At 38.9% G+C, this 18,131-nt stretch overlaps 2 protein-coding genes across 9 annotated transcripts; both read left to right on the top strand.

The window, feature by feature from the left end:
• The first annotated feature begins 1,313 nt into the window (after nucleotides 1–1,313).
• On the top strand, nucleotides 1,314–11,689 carry git2b (G protein-coupled receptor kinase interacting ArfGAP 2b). Of its 8 annotated transcripts, none has more exons than XM_079599930.1 (20): nucleotides 1,368–1,551; nucleotides 3,040–3,173; nucleotides 3,880–3,992; nucleotides 4,077–4,182; nucleotides 4,350–4,436; nucleotides 5,070–5,200; nucleotides 5,292–5,386; nucleotides 5,477–5,522; nucleotides 5,710–5,758; nucleotides 5,900–5,972; nucleotides 6,077–6,174; nucleotides 6,267–6,378; nucleotides 6,454–6,596; nucleotides 7,106–7,258; nucleotides 7,339–7,548; nucleotides 7,736–7,825; nucleotides 8,639–8,721; nucleotides 8,839–9,030; nucleotides 10,023–10,086; nucleotides 10,217–11,689. In XM_079599930.1, the coding sequence occupies exons 1-20, from the start codon at nucleotides 1,497–1,499 to the stop codon at nucleotides 10,394–10,396; spliced, it is 2,214 nt and encodes a 737-aa protein (XP_079456056.1). In that variant the 5' UTR covers nucleotides 1,368–1,496; the 3' UTR covers nucleotides 10,397–11,689. The 8 variants fall into 8 exon arrangements, 6 of the variants coding, with proteins under 6 accessions (XP_079456058.1, XP_079456059.1, XP_079456056.1 ...); XM_079599931.1 differs by having other exon boundaries at nucleotides 5,707–5,758; nucleotides 7,354–7,548; XM_079599929.1 differs by having other exon boundaries at nucleotides 5,707–5,758.
• A 465-nt stretch (nucleotides 11,690–12,154) lies between these two features.
• On the top strand, nucleotides 12,155–15,789 carry gltpb (glycolipid transfer protein b). Its single transcript, XM_079599967.1, has 5 exons — nucleotides 12,155–12,375; nucleotides 13,080–13,138; nucleotides 13,266–13,399; nucleotides 15,077–15,227; nucleotides 15,492–15,789. The coding sequence occupies exons 1-5, from the start codon at nucleotides 12,273–12,275 to the stop codon at nucleotides 15,672–15,674; spliced, it is 630 nt and encodes a 209-aa protein (XP_079456093.1). The 5' UTR covers nucleotides 12,155–12,272; the 3' UTR covers nucleotides 15,675–15,789.
• Nucleotides 15,790–18,131: the final 2,342 nt, after the last annotated feature.

The raw sequence follows: 18,131 nt of genomic DNA, 5'->3' as shown, positions 1-18,131 counted from the left end.
ACTTCAATGAAAGGTTAGATTTTTTGCTAATTTTTAAAATAAAATATCAAAAGGATTAACAATGCAGATTTATATTTTACAGTCATCTTATATAATATTTAACAGGGGGGCAAATAATTCTGACCAGCACCGTATATGTCTTTGTGTGTATGTGTGTTTATGTGTACTTGCTGGTTGTTTTGATGAATACATTATTGTGTCCATTATAGCATCAAGACATCAGTGTGTGGGTCACTTTGAAGACATAAAATCATATTAATTATATTTAATTCAGATTAATGTTCATAAACCATCAACATTAGAATTTGTAGCTCTGAATTTGTTTAGCTTTTTCCTGCTGATATCTTTTCACACTTGAGGTCCATTGTGATGGACATTACACTTAAAAATATTTTTAAAAGGGGCTTCTTCGTTCTTCCTCCTCCTGTCTAGTTGGTTAATCATGCCTGTCTTTTGTGATGCCTGAAGTTCAATCACCAGAAGACCTTTGTTCATCTTCAGAACACAAATGAAGATATTTTTGATGAAATCCGAGAGCTTTCTGACTCCTCCAGTCCATAGACAGCAACGCAACGACCACTTTCAAGGCCCAGAAAGTAAAGACATCGTCGGTGTTCTGAAGTTGAACCCAAAGCGCTGTGGTTACAACGTGAACAGCGTAGGAGACTGACACAAAAGAGTAGAAATTCTTTAATAATGTTATTTTTGCGCACAAAAAGTATTGTCATGGCTTCATAATATTAAGGTTGAACCACTGAGTCACGTGGACTATTTTAACAATGTCTTTATACCTTTCTGGGCCTTGAACATGGCCGTTGCATTGCTGTCTGGAGGGGTCAAAAAGCTCTCGGATTTCATCAAAAATATCTTCATTTGTGTTCCGAAGATGAACGAAGGTCTTATCGGTTTAGACCTAATTCATTACAGAAATTTAATTTAGGGGTGAACTAACCTTTTATGTTAGTGGCAGATCTGCATTATGATTGGTTGATCAAAGACCAATGAGTGACCAGGCTTTACTCAAATTAAAACATAAAATTATATTGGTTTAAACCAAAAACCATGTGATGTCCATTCCAATGGCTGCAGGACCTGAAGGGGTTAATTGTGTTGGTATATTTATCTGGTCAGAAATTAACCAGGGGATGAACCCAGAGAAAGTGACAAATTCTCCAGATATTTGAAATGTAAATTCCTCTCCTTTTCTCTCGTTTGTGTTTATATAGTTAAAGTACCCTCTCATGAATGTAAAACGAAAAGTAACGCGACGCGACGATTCAGCACGCTATTGGTCAGCGCGTTCGGAGATGGTCGCGTCGCGGTGTCATGTTGAAGAACACCCGCCCATGACTGCTGATCTCCTCCTCTTCCAGGAAGTAAAAAAAGGCGTCAAATAAGGAGGAACAAGGGAAAACACGTCCTCCCCACATCTGTCTCTCTCCCTCATTAATGTGTTAAGCACATTAATGTTTTAGTTTGTCGTGTAAACCCGCTGTATGATGTCCATTAGAGCGCGAAACAGAGAGGTCTGCGCAGACTGCAGCTCGACCGGTAAGACAAACAAAACAAACACGAAACAAACGCAAACAGACAGTGCCTTTGAGATCTTGCAGGTTTTTATTCAGACAGATGTTTATAAACTGAATTTATTTTAGATTATTCTCAAGTCTTAGCCAACACAGTGATAATACACGGATAACGTTAACGTTAGCTACTGGTTTCTGAATAAAACATAACGCGGTTAAAGGACAGTCCCGATATTCCCATTTGGAAAATACCGCTAACGTTAACAGATGATGGTCAGGCCCTCTTTTAAAAAACAAATTTTTACATTCAGATCAACCAATAAACCGTAGTCTCCCAATCTTTACTTTGAGGGGAAAAAAAAGCATCTTTAATTCATTAAGCAGGAACTAACAAAGATATACCATGGTAACCGTAGTTTCCACCGAAATCCCTTGTTTCTGTTATCATAACGGTTATTGTGATTTATTATAATAAAACACTGAACTTAAATACCCCCCCCCCCCCCCCAAAAAAAAAATGTCATAAAATGTAGTGATAGACCAATAATAGGCTATATGTTATAAGCAGTGGCATTTAATGTTTCTAATAAGTTTAGTCTATAAGGAAATAACGTTAAGTGTTTATTCATTTATTTATTCCTAATTTTATATAACGTTATTTTTTTACAGCCAATTTCTACACATATTATTTTTATTTGTAAGTGTTCTGGTAGTCAATATTCAGAACTGGTTATTTGTTTTGGTTTTATTAGTAGGCTATATTTTGACACAAGAATGAAAAACTATTAAAAAATATATATTCTACAGCAAAAATACACATAAATTCGATATTATATTTAGGTATATGTTATTATATATTATTATTTAGGCTATTATATTTATGTACCGTTGTTTTGTGATCCAACTGGTCTAAATTATCTACATTAATTTACTATTTCGGATTTATCTGACTATTAAGTTTAAAATGCTGTTTGTTGTTCACGTGAAAATTAATGACTGTAAAAAAATTTATTTAAATAAGTTAAATGGAACTGTAAATAAGTTACTGTTCCTCATTTGCTTCAATGACAGTATTTGAAAATTATGCAGGAGAACCTGATCATCAGAATTTAAGTTCTACTGTCGTGAATGATTGTAAAAACCAGCACATCTGGCCATTTTTACAAAGGAGTCACATGCTCATCGTTAAGGCCCGTTCACACCAAGAGCAATATAGTTGGAATCACTTTCAGAACGATTTTATCCAGTTGATGAATGATAAAAGCATTGACAGCCAATCAGAATCAATCCTGCTATAACGAGCTGTTAGAATAAACAACGATATTGTCCGCTGGTGTGGACACATATAATTATCTTTATTTATCGTTCTTGGTGTGAATGTGCCTTTATACATTTGTCATAGATTTGGCAAGTTTTAGGTGGGTAAGGAGGAAGAATGTATAATGTCGAGATCTGCCTTTTGAGGGGAATTTGTAGTACTTGAGTCGCAAAGCTTTTCTTTTCTCTTCCTTAGATCCACGTTGGGCCTCGATCAATCGCGGAGTTCTGATCTGCGATGAATGCTGCAGTATTCACCGAGGTCTCGGCCGCCACAGCTCTCAGGTCCGGCACCTGACCCAAACTTTGTGGCCCTCCTCACAGCTACAGGTGAAGACCCATTCTGCGTGCTCTAAAGTGGAGCAGCTTTGTTTTGGATGTTTCCTGAGGCTCATAAAAGGAAATGAGGCATTGTATCTCAGTTCCTCAAACAGAAATAGAATAGTGGTCTGCGTTTTTTCTCTCGTTGGCCCCGTTACCACACCGCAAGACAATTGAGCATGTTTGCATGTACACAAATACGATAACTCCCTAAAAACAGATCCTTGAATTAACCTCTTGTCCTGGTTTACATGCAAACCAATAACCTGGTATTGCAAGTAATCCCTGTTTACATGACTTTTGTTAAATCTGATTATTGCCCAGTAGTGATGTCAAATCCTAATCATTAATGTATCTGTCTTTGGTTTAAGGATTGGTTAATGCTTAAAGGAAGAGTTCACCCAAAATATTTAATTCTGTCATCATTTACTCGCCCTCAAGTTGTTCCGAACCTCTATGAATTTCTTTCTTCTTTTGAACACAAAATATATTTTGAAGAATGTCAGTAACCAGACAGTTGATGGGCGCAATGACTTCCGTAGTATTTTTTTTTTTTCTTGTTCCTTGTTTTCATTGGATTGTCTAGACACTGCTCTTGTATCTTGCTGACGTTGGAGTCACAGGAACACCATTGCAGCTTTTTATGCATGTTCATTTCTTGTCTCAAGTGAAAGTTAATGAAAGTTGAGGTGAAGTGTTTGGTGTTTATCCATAGATGGTGAAGTCCCTGTACAATAATGGAGCAAATTCAATCTGGGAACACAGCCTTCTGGATCCATCTTCCATCATGAGTGGAAAACGCAAAGCCAATCCTCAGGACAAAGTCCAGTGAGTCCCATATATCATGACGTTTACAGCCAAGCAAGTCTCTCAGCTTAAACATGCCCACTTAATAATTTACTTCTCTCTCAGCCCTAACAAAACAGATTTCATAAAGGCTAAATATCAAATGTTGGCGTTTGTTCATCGAATGCCATGTAGAGAAGATGATAGTGTCACTGCCAAAGACCTCAGCAAGGTAAGAATGTTACTTAATAAAAATGAACGAACTGGACTGTACAATAATCTCTGAGATGAAAATGAGACTCACACAAGGCCTATTGGAGATCTACACCTGATGTGGTCTTCAGAGGTCTTGAGACCAAAACCACTAAATAAACCATGAATGCACTCTTGTTTTTTTAGCAACTTCACTCTAGTGTGAGAACCGGCAATTTGGAAACGTGTCTGAGGCTGTTGTCGCTGGGAGCACAGGCTAACTTTTTCCATCCAGTAAGTTTCAAAGACCATAAAGATATTGCTACATTTTTAAATGCTAAAGTTCTAGTTTATGTAATCTAAAAAAATAAGTGATCTACTCATGACGGGCAAATTATTAAAGAACAGACGCAGCTGGATAATTTCCATAATGACCAACGCAATCTACCAAGCGCAGTGCAAATTAGCGTCTGGTTTAATTAAGACTTGCAAAATAATGCCGCAAATAACCGTAAATTGACTAGCTCAAACCTTAGTAAATCACCCTGCATGATTCATTTAAATACTCTCCTCCCATAAAACTTGTGTCTGAAAGGGAAATGCATATGCAAGGTCAGTCAGAAAAATAACTGTCCTTTTCACTGCGTGACTTTAGTAAATCCTGACAGTAGTTTTTTAACATCAAAAGAGGGTTTGCGCTGGAGCAACCTGGTAGGAAATCTGGCCCACTGATATTATCAGAACTTAATTTTGAAAAAAATGTGTAAATACTGTGTTTTGCATCGCAGTATGCCTTCATGTTGATCCACTGCTAAAGTGGAATAAGAATCATTATTTTGCTTTCTTTGCTATTTATTACCATAGCAGGAGTTAAGCTTCATTGTCCCTGACTGAATTACTCTAATGAATGTCATTTGTTTTCTTCAGGAGAAAGGAAATACTCCATTACACGTGGCAGCTAAAGCAGGTCAGCTGCTACAGGCAGAGCTGCTTACGGTTTATGGAGCCGATCCCGGAGCACAAGACAGTTCTGGGAAGACTCCTGTTGACTACGCCAGGTGAGAGAAATGCAGATTTGAGGGATCAGTACAAAGATGAATCCTTTTCAGTGATGTTTTATGCTCTGTTATCTGTTATGTCTCACTATAGGCAGGCAGGACACCAGGAACTCGCAGACAGACTGGTGGAGATCCAGTTTGAGCTGACAGACAGACTGGCGTTCTATCTCTGCGGAAGAAAGCCAGGTCAGTGATCAGTATCTCTGTAATGACAGCGCAGCATGTACCTCAAAGATTTGAGATTCTGGAAAGAAAATGGCTTCTTATTTTCCTCAGATCATAAAAGTGGGCAACACTTTATAATTCCTCAGACAGCAGACAGGTAGGATAAGCTCTCTTTTGTATCATGCCTGTAAATTATTAATATACTTAATTGCATAATTTGTTTTCGTTGCTGGCTTCATATGGATAAGAAATGTGTAAGTATGGAAATGGCACTTGCTTGTCTTTCTAGAGTAAGTTATGATCAGATGATAATGGCTCTCTTCATTTTATTTTACATACAGCAGTCTTGACTTGTCAGAACTGGCCAAAGCAGCAAAGAAGAAGCTTCAGTCTGTAAGTTGTATAGTAGTTTACTGTTTTTGTAAAGCTGAACCTTAGTTTGTCTCCATGCATGGTGGGTTGCTCATTACATTTTTATTTTGACACCTAAAATTAGCTGTATACAGCAAAATAACCTTGCTGTGGTGCTTTCAGCTCAGTAATCATCAGTTTGAAGAACTAGCCATGGATGTGTACGATGAAGTTGACCGAAGGGAAACAGATGCAGGTTAGAGAAGCGTAATAGTCTGATATCTATCCATTTTTCTCTAAAAGTACAAATTCTGATTTTATCCTAACATTGTGAATGGTGTCATTCTTTTGCTATTGTAGTCTGGCTTGCAACGCAGAACCACAGCACCTTGGTAACTGACACCACAGTGGTACCTTTCCTCCCTGTCAACCCTGAATATTCTTCCACCAGGAATCAGGTACATTGACACGGATGCACACACCTTTTAAAATGATTGAGTTGATTTGATCATGTTTGAGTTTCCCTCTGTTTGTGGTATTTATGTTGCAGGGACGCCAGAAACTCGCAAGGTTCAATGCACATGAGTTTGCCACGCTGGTTATTGACATTTTAACTGATGCCAAACGCCGTCAGCAAGGAAATTCTCCTGATAATGTCAAAGGTGATGAAAGGTCTTGGGTTTGTCATGAACTGTATGATGCATAAAGTTCAACTTCCACCCTTTGTTTCTTCCCAGATAATGTGGAGTTAATTCTGAAGGACATTGGAAACCGTCATGGCAGTGAAAGTTCTGAGATGGACCAGCCTGATTATGACAGTGTAGCATCAGATGAGGATACTGAGCAAGAACCAACATCTGGAAAAGACGAGAGGACCAAGGTAAATTGTTGAATTTCTCTGGGTGCGTAATAGTAATATTATCCCAGGAATAATTGCGAATAACAATATTATTGTCATTTCAAGACAATTTTATGCCACTAAAAAATCATCATTACTTTGTGCGGCAAGTTTAAGAGTTACTCTTTTTGCGTAAATCGATGCGTACGGCTGTCTGCCGGAAGCTAGTTATTTTAGTTAAAGTTTTAAATATGGATCTTTTTCTTACACTAACGCATCGCTTCACTTCAGAAGGCCTTTATTAACCCCCGGAGATTTATAATAATCTTTAATAATGAATTTCTTTCATTATGAATTTTCATTCGACGAATATTTGAAATTGTATTTGACAGCCCTAGTTATTCTAGAGTATATATGTATTGTATATAATAATTGGAAATTTTGAATGAGGTCACCTCCATATATGGTGCGATAAGTCAAAATAGTAATTAACGCGACAGGTCTACGTAATAGTGTGTGGGATCAAAACTAACTGTGATCTTTCTTATCAGAGCTCAGAGTCCTCAGACTTGTCGGACAGCCCGATCACCGTTCAGGAGTTCATGGAAGTGAAAAGTGCCCTCAATGCGTCTGAAGCAAAGATCCAGCAGCTCCTCAAGGTCAACTGCCATCTTGGTGAGGAGTTGAGACTCATGCAAAGCAAGGTAAGAGGTCAGATCGCAGTCGACACTCCATCACTGCTGTAGCTGAAAGTGTCTGACTCCGCTTAGTGTCTTCATTTCAGTTAAACTCCCTCCAGAATGAGAACAGCACTCTGAAATGGCAAACTCCAAACAGTCTGGCAAGGTCGCAGGACCTCCCGCAGAGGGCACCTCCACGCGGCTGTAGGGCCATGTCGATGTATGAGACTGGTTCAGGTCCGAGGCAGTACCACCCTAGAGGAGAGACCGTCCACCCTGACACAACTCTGACTCTTCAGCCACTGCCATCTAATGTAAGTACAAACCGAACCAAAGCCAGAGTTGGTTTTGGTGCTCCCGTTTCATTATTTCCTTTGGTTTTAACTCAGTTGGTAACCCAATGAATCATCACTTCAGGTATGATTTGATAACCCCTCTTCTCTTTTTGTGCATTCATAATTTTAAAAAAATCCCTCAAAACATAATCTGAACCCTTTCTAGATTGGGAAGGGTCCCTCGGTGACTGCCTTCTCCTCCCTTCCCACGTTCCCCTCAACTCTGTCCTGGTCCTGTGATGAGATAACCCAAAGGGTGAAGTACCTGCTCAGTGAACAGGCTGTTGGAAGGGCTTCTTCTACCTGTCCCCCATTCACTCAGTGCATGAATCAGATCTGTCCAACCAATGGACAACATGTTCCTCAGCTGGATTACTAACTTTAAACCGTATACACAGCGAGAGACGCCAGCCATTAACATTACTCACCACTCTGCTTGATGTGTGAAGCAGTCACTGGCTCTCTGATATCTCAGACCTGAAACATACTCTATGCAAGTACGTGAATGCAAACGCTTCTAGCTACACTAGTTTGATGCCGCCCATCGTTTGAAATGTATCAGAATGCAATCCATGCTTTTTTGTGCAGATGCTTTAATCCAAAGTGAATTAGATTGCATTGAAGGTATACATTTTATCAGTTCATGCACGCCCTGAGAATTGAACCCATGACATTGGCGTTGCTGGTGGAGCAACAGTTTGAGGAAGTTAAATTTAGTTGAACATGTTTATAGCTAGCTACCTGAATAACATTGCAGTGCGGTTAAATAGGGCAGATGTTTGAAGGTAACTCTATCGCCCCCTTGAGTCTCGAGGGTTTGTTACTGCATTGTTAATGCGAGAACACGTTAAGTATTTACGATGTGTTGGCCAAGCGTCTGCATTTGACTGCTAGCGCAAAGTATGTTTCTGGCCTTACTTTACAGCTCTGTTATGCTGATGTTTTGATTCTACACCAAAAGCATGATTGTTTGCTGTCTCTTCAAGCTTTGAGTAAGCACCATTTGTCAGTAACAGGTTGCATCCCTTGTTTAAGCAGAAAGCTCACTGTGACTCTACTCCTGTTACAGGGATCCACCTTGGACGCCCAGAGCGGCATGCCAGAAAGTGACTATGATAATGCACTGAACCACATTGAGATGGAAGAATCTGGGTTTGTCTTTTCATCTTTTGTTGTTAAAAAAAAAAAAAAAAAGATATATATATATATATCAATTGTGAATGTATTTTTTTTTCTTTTTTCGGTGAATGCTTTCCACCTTCCCCACAGGTCAACACTGAGTAACTTCTCCAGGGCGAGTGGCTGGCCGGGTGACGGTACTGTGCCACAATCAGAAAACCTGTCTGAGGGCGAGTGTGATTCGACTCTACCGTGCACAGAGGACGTCATCAGCAAAACAGAGCTGATCACTAAGAACATCCAGGAATTACTCCGAGCTGCACAGGAAAATAAACATGAGAGGTAAGAAAATGTGGTGACAGCCTGGGTAGGCTTTAGTGGTGTGAAAGGACCCATTCTTCAGCTGGAGACTTCTGTGGCTCAGCCCTGGTGACACAGTGTCTCTATTGTCTGTTAAGCAAGTGATGGAATTATGTCAACACAGCTGGGATATAACAACACATGGCCAATGGCCATGTTGGAAGGATACGTGTAGATCCACAAATGGCTCATGTTTTGTCTTTTTTTTCTGAGTTTACTGCATGCCGTATGTTCAGTATTCACATAAGTATCAGGAACAGTCATTTGAATCCAATATTCTGAACACTGGGAGCCTTTGTGCTAGCATTCGGTCTCGGGTCTGTGATGATCATTAAATATGCAGTCATGGGAGAACGATACCTTAGGTTAGCATTTCACTCACCCAGATCTGCACTTTAGCTGTCCTTTCACCGTGCATAACAAGTCACGTGTTGCTGTGGTTTTGGGGAGTTTTTTTTATTTTTATCATCAAGAACCACTAATTATCAAAAAGGGCTTTTCGTACCCTTGTTTTAATCCTGTATTTGTAAATAAAATTGATTTTTTTCTTTTTTTCTTTAAAGCTGAATTGGGTCATAGTGTGTCCAAAGGTTTTGTGTGGATGATTGGAGCCATTTCAGAATCAGAATCAGAAAGGGCTTTATTGCCCAAGTTTTTTTGCACATACAAGGACTTGATTTTGGTGACAGAAGAAGCTTCCAGTACAAGACAACAACAGTACATAGATTGTAAAAAATAAATAAATAAAGATGTATGAATAAGATACACATATGTATATATAATATATATATATATATATATAAACAAAAAATAAATGTTTATGTACAGCAGAGTAGAATTGGAGAGTATATTTGGTTCTACTTCCCCAAGTTTTTATAATACAATTTAATATTTGAATCATAATAATTTTAAATGACAATTGATCTAATCGGAGAGAAAAAAAAAAAAATTTCCATTGTCTTTCTTTGTCCAAGTTTTGTCCTGTGTTCGGAGAGAATTCTTGTAGCAGTGACCGAAATGGCTACATTATTCCCTAAGGTAAGCCTTGAGCCAATAAGGAAACTTTTGCCATAGTGGAGAATATAACCCTTTATATCCTTATATTGTCTCTGCATCCACACCAAGCACTAAACGGTTAATACGGCTCTGAAATTGTCTCCCGCCACAGAGGCCGTCCTCCGAGACCGTTCGCGGATCCTTACGCCTCTTGACCTCCAGTGCCAGCCGTCTGCAGGGCGAATGTCAAAAGGTCACACCGCACGATTCCCAGCAAGTTATTCAGTGTGCCTACGACATTGCCAAGGCGGCTAAACAGCTGGTTACTGTGACTACCAAAGACAGTAACTGAGTTACATGCCTTTCACCATGTACACTTTGCTATTATATTGTCCAGTATTATTGATCAAATTTTTTTTTTTTTTTTTTTTTTACGTTTACACTAACACAACTTTCGGGGCACTAAGCCTTGATAATCAGCGGCCTGATTTTTATTATTTTTTCAAAGCTTTACTGTGCCGTTTTATAATGTAAACTAATATTTGTTTTGCTTCCCATGGTGCTAATTAACTGATTTGTCATATCTGTATTGCTCTTGTTTGTGGATGAACAGAACATGGCCTTTACGCATTTCCTACCTGCACATTTCAAATATATCATGTACGAAGTTTAAGTGAAACAAAACTGAAAATCGTAAACAGCTATTATTGCTGAAATTCAGCTGGCATAGTAAGTATTTCTGTCTTGAAAACCAGCTCACTCAAAATGTGACCGTGATGTAGATGTCAGGACACACAATGCCTCATTTCTTGTGCAATAAATACCTTTAGCCTCGCTGCAAAATCCTACCTTACCTGTCCTGGTGTTGCCATTGTATTAAGTATTCAGAGTGTATAGTCTTATTATGGAGTGCTTTAGTATGTGAGCTGTTATACCTCATTTGTGTGTATGCTTGGGTGTCTATTATACACTTAAATATATAGTCCCTCACACATACAGACACATCACCCTCTGCTTATGATTTTAAAATGTCATGTTTATTTTCGCCATTAATAGTTTTCATTCATTTGTGCCTAATCATTATCCAGTTCAAATTATTGTCCCTTAGAATTTATTTCAAGATGCCGTCTTTGCAGCTTAATCCCAGGCATGTGTGTGAAAGTTTTCATTCGTCCAGGGCATCAGAGAATGTCTGAGTTTATTCATAGGCAACTGTCAAACGAAATCCTTTTACTATGAATTCACTCTGTCTGATGTTTTACAGATGCTCTAGTGTGTCCAAAGGATGTGTTCATGTGCTGCCTTGTCTGAAATAATACAAATAACACAAACGATTGCCTAACGGCCCACCAGCTGCTGTGTTAGTGATTCCGGTATTATGTGGTGTCGCTTTGTATTATTCAGTACATTGTATTATATTTATATACAAGTTATACATGTAAGCTGATGGTTGTCAGTTGTATGCAACTAATCTGGTGCGAGTTTGTGCCATTTCCTGCTCCAGTCGCTGGTGGATGTGTTCACATGCACTTACCTGCTCAATTTGGAAGGACAAATCGGCCTTCATATGGGATATGCATCTTGCAGTTGATGCAGCTTCACAATCTTGTTACTAAATATAATAAATTTTAATTGTATTCATGCTACAGCTTGTCATTTTTAATCAAAAAAAGCATGTTCATTCATTATTTGCATGTACTGTAGAATGACATCAAATCTTAAAGGGATAGTTTAATCAAATGTTTTACTTAATGGAACTCAATGGGGCGCATCAAATATTTTATGTTCAGCAGAACAAAGAAATTCGTACAGGTTTGGAACAACTTCAGGAAGAGTAAATGACAGAATTTTCATTTTTTTTAATGAGCTATCCTTTTAAGCGGCTCTGTTGCACTTATTTATAAATTGCCACAAGGTCCATACGGTTTTAATCCTATAAAGGGATATAACCCATTTAATTATTTAAAAGCATGTAGCTTGTCAGTGGGGAGGGTATTTAAAATGCTGTCATGATTTATTAACGCTGTGGCCACTGCGGTGACTGACTGAACTCACTTCGGGTTTGCTTGCTTGAGTCGGTCAATTTGTCAGTAACTCTCCCTCACCTGTTGGCTGTTGAATATTTTTTTCACAGAATTTAAATTAGAAACGAACGGTGGCGAACCTTTGACAAAAAAAAAAAAAAAGCCACAAGATTTCAGCAGCTAGCATTATTTACATGTTTTGTGATGGCACTTTTGCTGGATCAGCAGTTTGCGCCGCTGACAGACACCAACGAGATCGCCACGAAAACATTTCTGGAGTCAGTTTCTCATCTTCCACATTTTTTCGGTAAGTCGTTAACTTACGTGTGACTTAATAGTAAGTTACAAAAACATATATGAGTTTTTGGTGAGCGAGCGAGCATAATAAACTGTATCTTAAGGCCTATAGAATACCGAAGTTTATTTAAAATAGAATCAATAACTGGGGGGGAAACACAATGAAAGCAATTTTGGACATTAAATATTTCTCTCCCTGCTATTGACTTTCACATTTGACATTTCAGTTTGTCCAAATTTGTGTAATAAACAACAAGGGGGTCATTAAACATTGAACGCAGTGGACAAAACAGAACTGATAGTCTTTACGCAGCGCGGGTGAATACCTCTTTTAACCACACGGTGGTGCCAAATTACCATGCGCGTTTATCACTGTGTTCCAGGGTCAGAAAATAGCCTCGGCAAAAATGCCTTCTGATTCCTGAAGTGATCAGAATATGGGTACAATAAATGTTGTTTCAGTGAATTCCTGTTATTTACAGTTTGATATATTTCATAGTATTTTATTCTAGGCCTGTCTAGTTATATTGTACTAACTATGATACTAAAACTATAAGTAGTTTAGTATAGTGGATCAACAGTTTGTTTACCAGATGGCTACAACTTTCTTGGTACCTAGGCTACAGCCCTTTAAAATAGCTGCTTCGGATTTGTAAACAATTGTATGATGTCAGGATTAGCTGTTATAATGCGTTTTATAAAATTACATTTCAGATTGCCTGGGTTCCAAGGTTTTTGCACCAATTAAGGCTGACATAAATGGAAACATCACAGTAAGTCTAAGGGCTAAGCTAGTACCGGGTATGTGTTCATTAGTCAGTTTTTAAGGATGCTTCCTATATCAAATGCCTTTGAAAATGTATTTTATGAGTGTTCTGAATTCTTCCCAATTCTCACTAGAAAATTAAAGCTGTCTATGACTCAGATCCAGTGAAGTATGAGACTCTTCAGCAGATACTGTTCATTGAGAAAAGCATCTATGGCTCAGAGTGGCCTAAAGTTGGAGCCACGCTGGCGCTTATGTGGTTAAAGAGGTAATTTGTTCACACAGGCCGGTGACACACTGGATGCGTGGCGTTTCTGTTGCGTGTCAGCTGCGTGGCGGATGCGTCGCGTTTTCTGTGTCTTTACACACCAGAAACGTGCCTGACGCGGCGCTGGCGCGCTGCTGCTGCTGTAGGTGACAGAGGGAGGCCGCCGACAGGCTCTTGTCTTCACGACAACAGTTTCAACTTTTTTCACACACCTTCACCTTCCAAAATCAGATTTTCAAAAATAGACTATGTTTGACAGGTGCAATATTTGAAAATCGATTTTTTTTTATTTTATTTTTTTATTACATTTATATCTGAATTTATGTCAACCTATAGACTTTAAAACATTAAAATGCCATTAATTAATATGTAATTGTGTACAAAATGACATATAAACATGTTTTCCTATTCAATTTTGCCTGGAAACGCTTCCAACACGCTTGCGTGTCGCGTGAAAAATAGGCGTCGGTTCTATTTCTAGCATGCACGCGTTTTCCGCGCGGCTCATGCCGCGCCTGAGACGCGCGTCTCACGCAGGCAGTCTGCAAGCTCTAACCTGTTAACATGGGAGCCGAAATAAAAACGGACACGCCACGCAGCTGAGACGCTCACGCCACGCATCCAGTGTGTCACCGGCCTTCTGCATGTCCTTTGTTTTTTCTGATTTTAAATCTCAAAAATAATGTGAAATAATAACAACAAATCATTAATAGAAACTAGAGCTGCACAATTCGAAATACACAGAGAATCTAATTTTTGTAGGCTATTAAAATAGACCACAATTCTGAAGGAAAATGTTTATTTATGTGATTTACAAAACCTGAACTTTACTAAGCAAAATTTTATTTTTTAGAGATATTGAAAAATGTTAGTATTATTTTATTTATAAAATGCAATTAACAAAATGTAACATTGGGAAATATGTAACTATAGCGGCGCATCAATAACTCTTTGCGGATACCATAGAAATGAATGAGAAATGCTGTAAACGTAATCCTGTCCTGCAATTGCCCGTGACTTCTCTTATAAAACAGGATTTTTTCGGTGGAAACTTTAAAAATAGATAGATCCAAAACAAATGTTTAAAAGCAAACATGTTGAAGATTAGCCAATGGGCTGTCGATTCATTAAATAAGCAGTTTTCCCACAAAACCAGTTTCTACAGCGTTATGTAGCCTCTCCTCCATTGACATCCATTAAAAAAATGGCCTCTAGTCTCCCTTCCTGCGTACCACAGTTTCTACCGGTACATGACGTGAACGCACCTAAAGTTGCGACCATAGGTGAATTGTGAATCATTATCTGGGAACAAGATCGTGTGGGTGTTGTGACTGTCCTCACAGCTTGTAGTGATGACGCACTGCGCTAAATCCAATACTTAGTCGTAGTGCTTTTACTGTATTGCCCAAACCTGTTTAGCGCAAACTCCGTCCGCAGTCGATTCTAAAGATTTCATTACTCATGTCAATCACAGTGCTGATCACCAACATAATGTTACAGAAGATAACCCCTAAACACATCCTACACCCTAACCTTAAACTAGTTTGGGGGGAAAACATGTCCACTACGTATTGGATTTAATGTGTTAATTGTGCAGCTCTAATAAAAATATACTATGCATGTACAATTTATGATTTTTCATAAATTGTTTGACAGTATCACCAGTGTTTTCCTCAGAGGTCTGCGGTTCATTCAGATTTTACTGCAAAGTCTAGTGGATGGGGAGAAAGATGAGGACAATCCCAATCTTATTCGTATCAATATCACTAAAGCGTATGAACAAGCCCTCAAGAGGTACCACGGCTGGATCGTCCAGAAAGTCTTCAAGGTGGGTGTTTTCAGTAGCTATGTGTGCATGGCGAGATGGCCATGTCATTTTGTTTTGCATGTAATGAGGCCTGGAAAAGTCTTGTAAAGGAAATTGTCTAGTAAAAATAGTCTGTAAATATACTTTTACTGTGATTATAAACAACTGAAAAAGTCATGGAATTTAATTAGTCGAAAAATGTGGGTCATCTGTAATAACGTATGGCTTTTGTATTAAGACAATGATTGCTTGCTTACCCAGCATTTCTGTTTGGTTTTGCTGTAGGCTGCCCAATATGCTGCTCCATGCAGGTCAGATTTTCTTAAAGCTTTATCCAAGGATCAAGAAGTTGCAGAGGAGGAATGCTTAACAAAAGTTTGCCAGTTCTTGATAAACTTCACTGCAACTGTAGATGCCATTTATGAAATGTATTCCGTAATGAATGCTGAACTGGACTACTTAGTTTGAAACATCCTACAGACGTCAGTTTCTGAAGCAACTCAGTCTTTTCATCTTTAATGCAGCACAGTTTTCAAAGTTTCAAAGGCCCATTCACACCAGGAACGATAACTATATTAGTGTCCACTAGAGGTCTTCACGGGTCCACTTGGATCTGAAAACCCTGGTCTCCGTGGCATGAACTGGAGCGCGTCTCAAAAATAAACTGAAACACAGTAGGCCTATAGCCTCACAGTCACAGACATTATGAATTTCGTTTTGAATTGTTCTGTTTAAAAGAATGATTTCAAGCGTTCTGTAGATAATAGATATATTTCTCAGGTCTGTGAGGCAAGTAGGCTATGCTGAGTTTCGGTTCATTTATGAGACGAGCTCCGGCGCCCGTGTCGTCGTGGTTTCTATTATCTGCTTTACTTAGTAGGCTATTTATTAAATCCAGGCAATTGGTTGATGAAACATTGATTAAAATTAAGATACAATTAATACAAAACGAAATTCACTTTAAAGAAAGGCTTTGTGCTTTCTGTTTGAGGTCTCTGTGAAAGTTTTAAAGCAGTCTTTTGCCGATTTCAGAGCGGTCGCGTCCGTAACCGAGAACTGTCACGTCCTCAAATTGTTTTTTCCCCATAAATGCAAACACGAAAAATAAAATAAAATGAATATTTTATGTTCTGTGGAGAGCATAGTAGCTTGGAGAGCGTACATTAGTAAGCTACAGGACATCGTCTTTCAAACCATGACCTGCGCGAAAAAGAAAAAATAATGCATCATTGTACCCAGCACTTCTGAAAATGCACTTCTGAAAATACGGACGCCCATGGATGTAAATGCCGTTTACGTTCGGGTCCAGTCGGGTTCGAAAGGAAATGCTGTCAGGTCGGGTCGGCCTCGGGTCTAATTTTATCGGGTCTGTATCGGGTCGGGTTTTTCTTAAAAAAATAAATAAATGATGCACGTCGGGTTCGGGTAAGTAGTGATTTGAGTCGATTCGGGTCGGGTACAGTTTTTAGGACCCGAGAAGACCTCTAGTGTCCACACCATGATTACATTCTGTTTATTATAAGCCTGTGTTGCACTTATGTCATCCGCCTCTTTAAAATCACCATTAAATCAAACTTGACCATTCTTATTTTTTAAAAGAATATTGCGTTAGGCTATTTATTATAAAGGATTTATCCTTAGGGCTGTGCGATTTAACCGCAGAAAGCACGATTCTGAATGCAGCATGCCTAAATCTCGCGCGAGAACAGAACCGAGCAGTTTACCATTACGACAAGTAAGCACAGAATCAGGGAAGGTGAATCCAGGACAGTATAAAAAAAACCCATCTGTGGTTTGGGAATATGTTGGATACAGGAGAGATGATGTTTCTGAGAGCCCAAGGCCATCCCAAGCATGGGGGTGGGACAGTGCTTAATTTGTAAAGTCGGAGGTCCCGGAGCGCAGAGGGGGGGTGGATCCGGCGACTCAAAACGGGGGTTGGAGGAAACGGAACAAAAAAATAAAATAAAAATTACACTGCCTACATAGCTTCTCTGCAGGGAGGGACAGCATGTGCTGAGTGGGTGCTGCTCATTGACGGGGAGCTGCGCAAAACTTGGTCACTAATATTTAATATTCAGTTATGTTAATGATCACAATTAAAGTTTTTATTTTTATTAAATTGAACAAGCGCAACATTCAGCATTCAATCAAATAGATCTATTCTAAAAGATGTAGGCTATTATTATTAATAATGTTATTTCAACACAATATCTCGTTATTTCGAAATAATATGTGTGCGTAATTCGGTGTGTAGCCTATTGATTTTTATTAATAAACAAGTGTTTTCTCTAAAAGTGTCGACTCGGCTGCAAAGATGAAGTTGACGATCGCCATCTCCGTGTGAATGCGCTTACTGCACCCACACACCGGACGCGAATAGCGCGTCAGGCGCGAGTGATTTCAATGTTAAGTCAATGCAAAGACTCCATATTATGTCATTTGAGGTTACAGTGTGCATAATGTGTAATTGTAATAAGACTTGTAACGCGTCTTTGCATTGACTTAACATTGAAATCACTCGCGCCTGACGCGCTATTCGCGTCCGGTGTGAACGCACCATTATAGAGAGAAATGCACATAAACAAGCCTGGATTATCAGAGAGTAGCCTTTTTCTTTTTTCGTTATGAATTATTTCGTTTAGAGACATTTCAAGCTGTGTGTATTTGATGTATTTGTCATGTCTATGTGAGGCATACTCTGAGTTTCGTTGAGTTAGGATGTGCTCTAGTTCACGTGCGCAAGTGAGCGCGCGGGCGCCTCCGTTATATTTGTTTCGTCGGCCTATTCATTAAATACAGGCAATTGGTTGATGAAAAATTGATTAAAATTAAGATACAATTTATACAAAACGAAATTCACTTTAAAGAAAGGCTTTCTATAACAACTTCAACTTCAACGGTCAAAATCATGTCTGACCCGCT

Source organism: Phoxinus phoxinus (genome assembly GCF_949152265.1).
Source record: "Phoxinus phoxinus genome assembly, chromosome: 23".
Classification (NCBI taxonomy): Eukaryota; Metazoa; Chordata; class Actinopteri; order Cypriniformes; family Leuciscidae; genus Phoxinus; species Phoxinus phoxinus.
This window is presented reverse-complemented; position numbering and strand designations above follow the sequence as displayed.

Excerpts from the sequence above, each read along its gene's own strand:
- git2b (XM_079599929.1), top strand. The coding sequence starts at position 1,497 with ATGATGTCCATTAGAGCGCGAAACAGAGAGGTCTGCGCAGACTGCAGC. Across the intron at positions 5,387-5,476 it reads TCTCTGCGGAAGAAAGCCAG|ATCATAAAAGTGGGCAACAC; the intron begins GTCAGTGATCAG and ends TATTTTCCTCAG. Across the intron at positions 5,759-5,899 it reads CAAAGAAGAAGCTTCAGTCT|CTCAGTAATCATCAGTTTGA; the intron begins GTAAGTTGTATA and ends TGGTGCTTTCAG.
- gltpb (XM_079599967.1), top strand. The coding sequence starts at position 12,273 with ATGGCACTTTTGCTGGATCAGCAGTTTGCGCCGCTGACAGACACCAAC. Across the intron at positions 12,376-13,079 it reads TCATCTTCCACATTTTTTCG|ATTGCCTGGGTTCCAAGGTT; the intron begins GTAAGTCGTTAA and ends ATTACATTTCAG. Across the intron at positions 13,400-15,076 it reads GCGCTTATGTGGTTAAAGAG|AGGTCTGCGGTTCATTCAGA; the intron begins GTAATTTGTTCA and ends TGTTTTCCTCAG.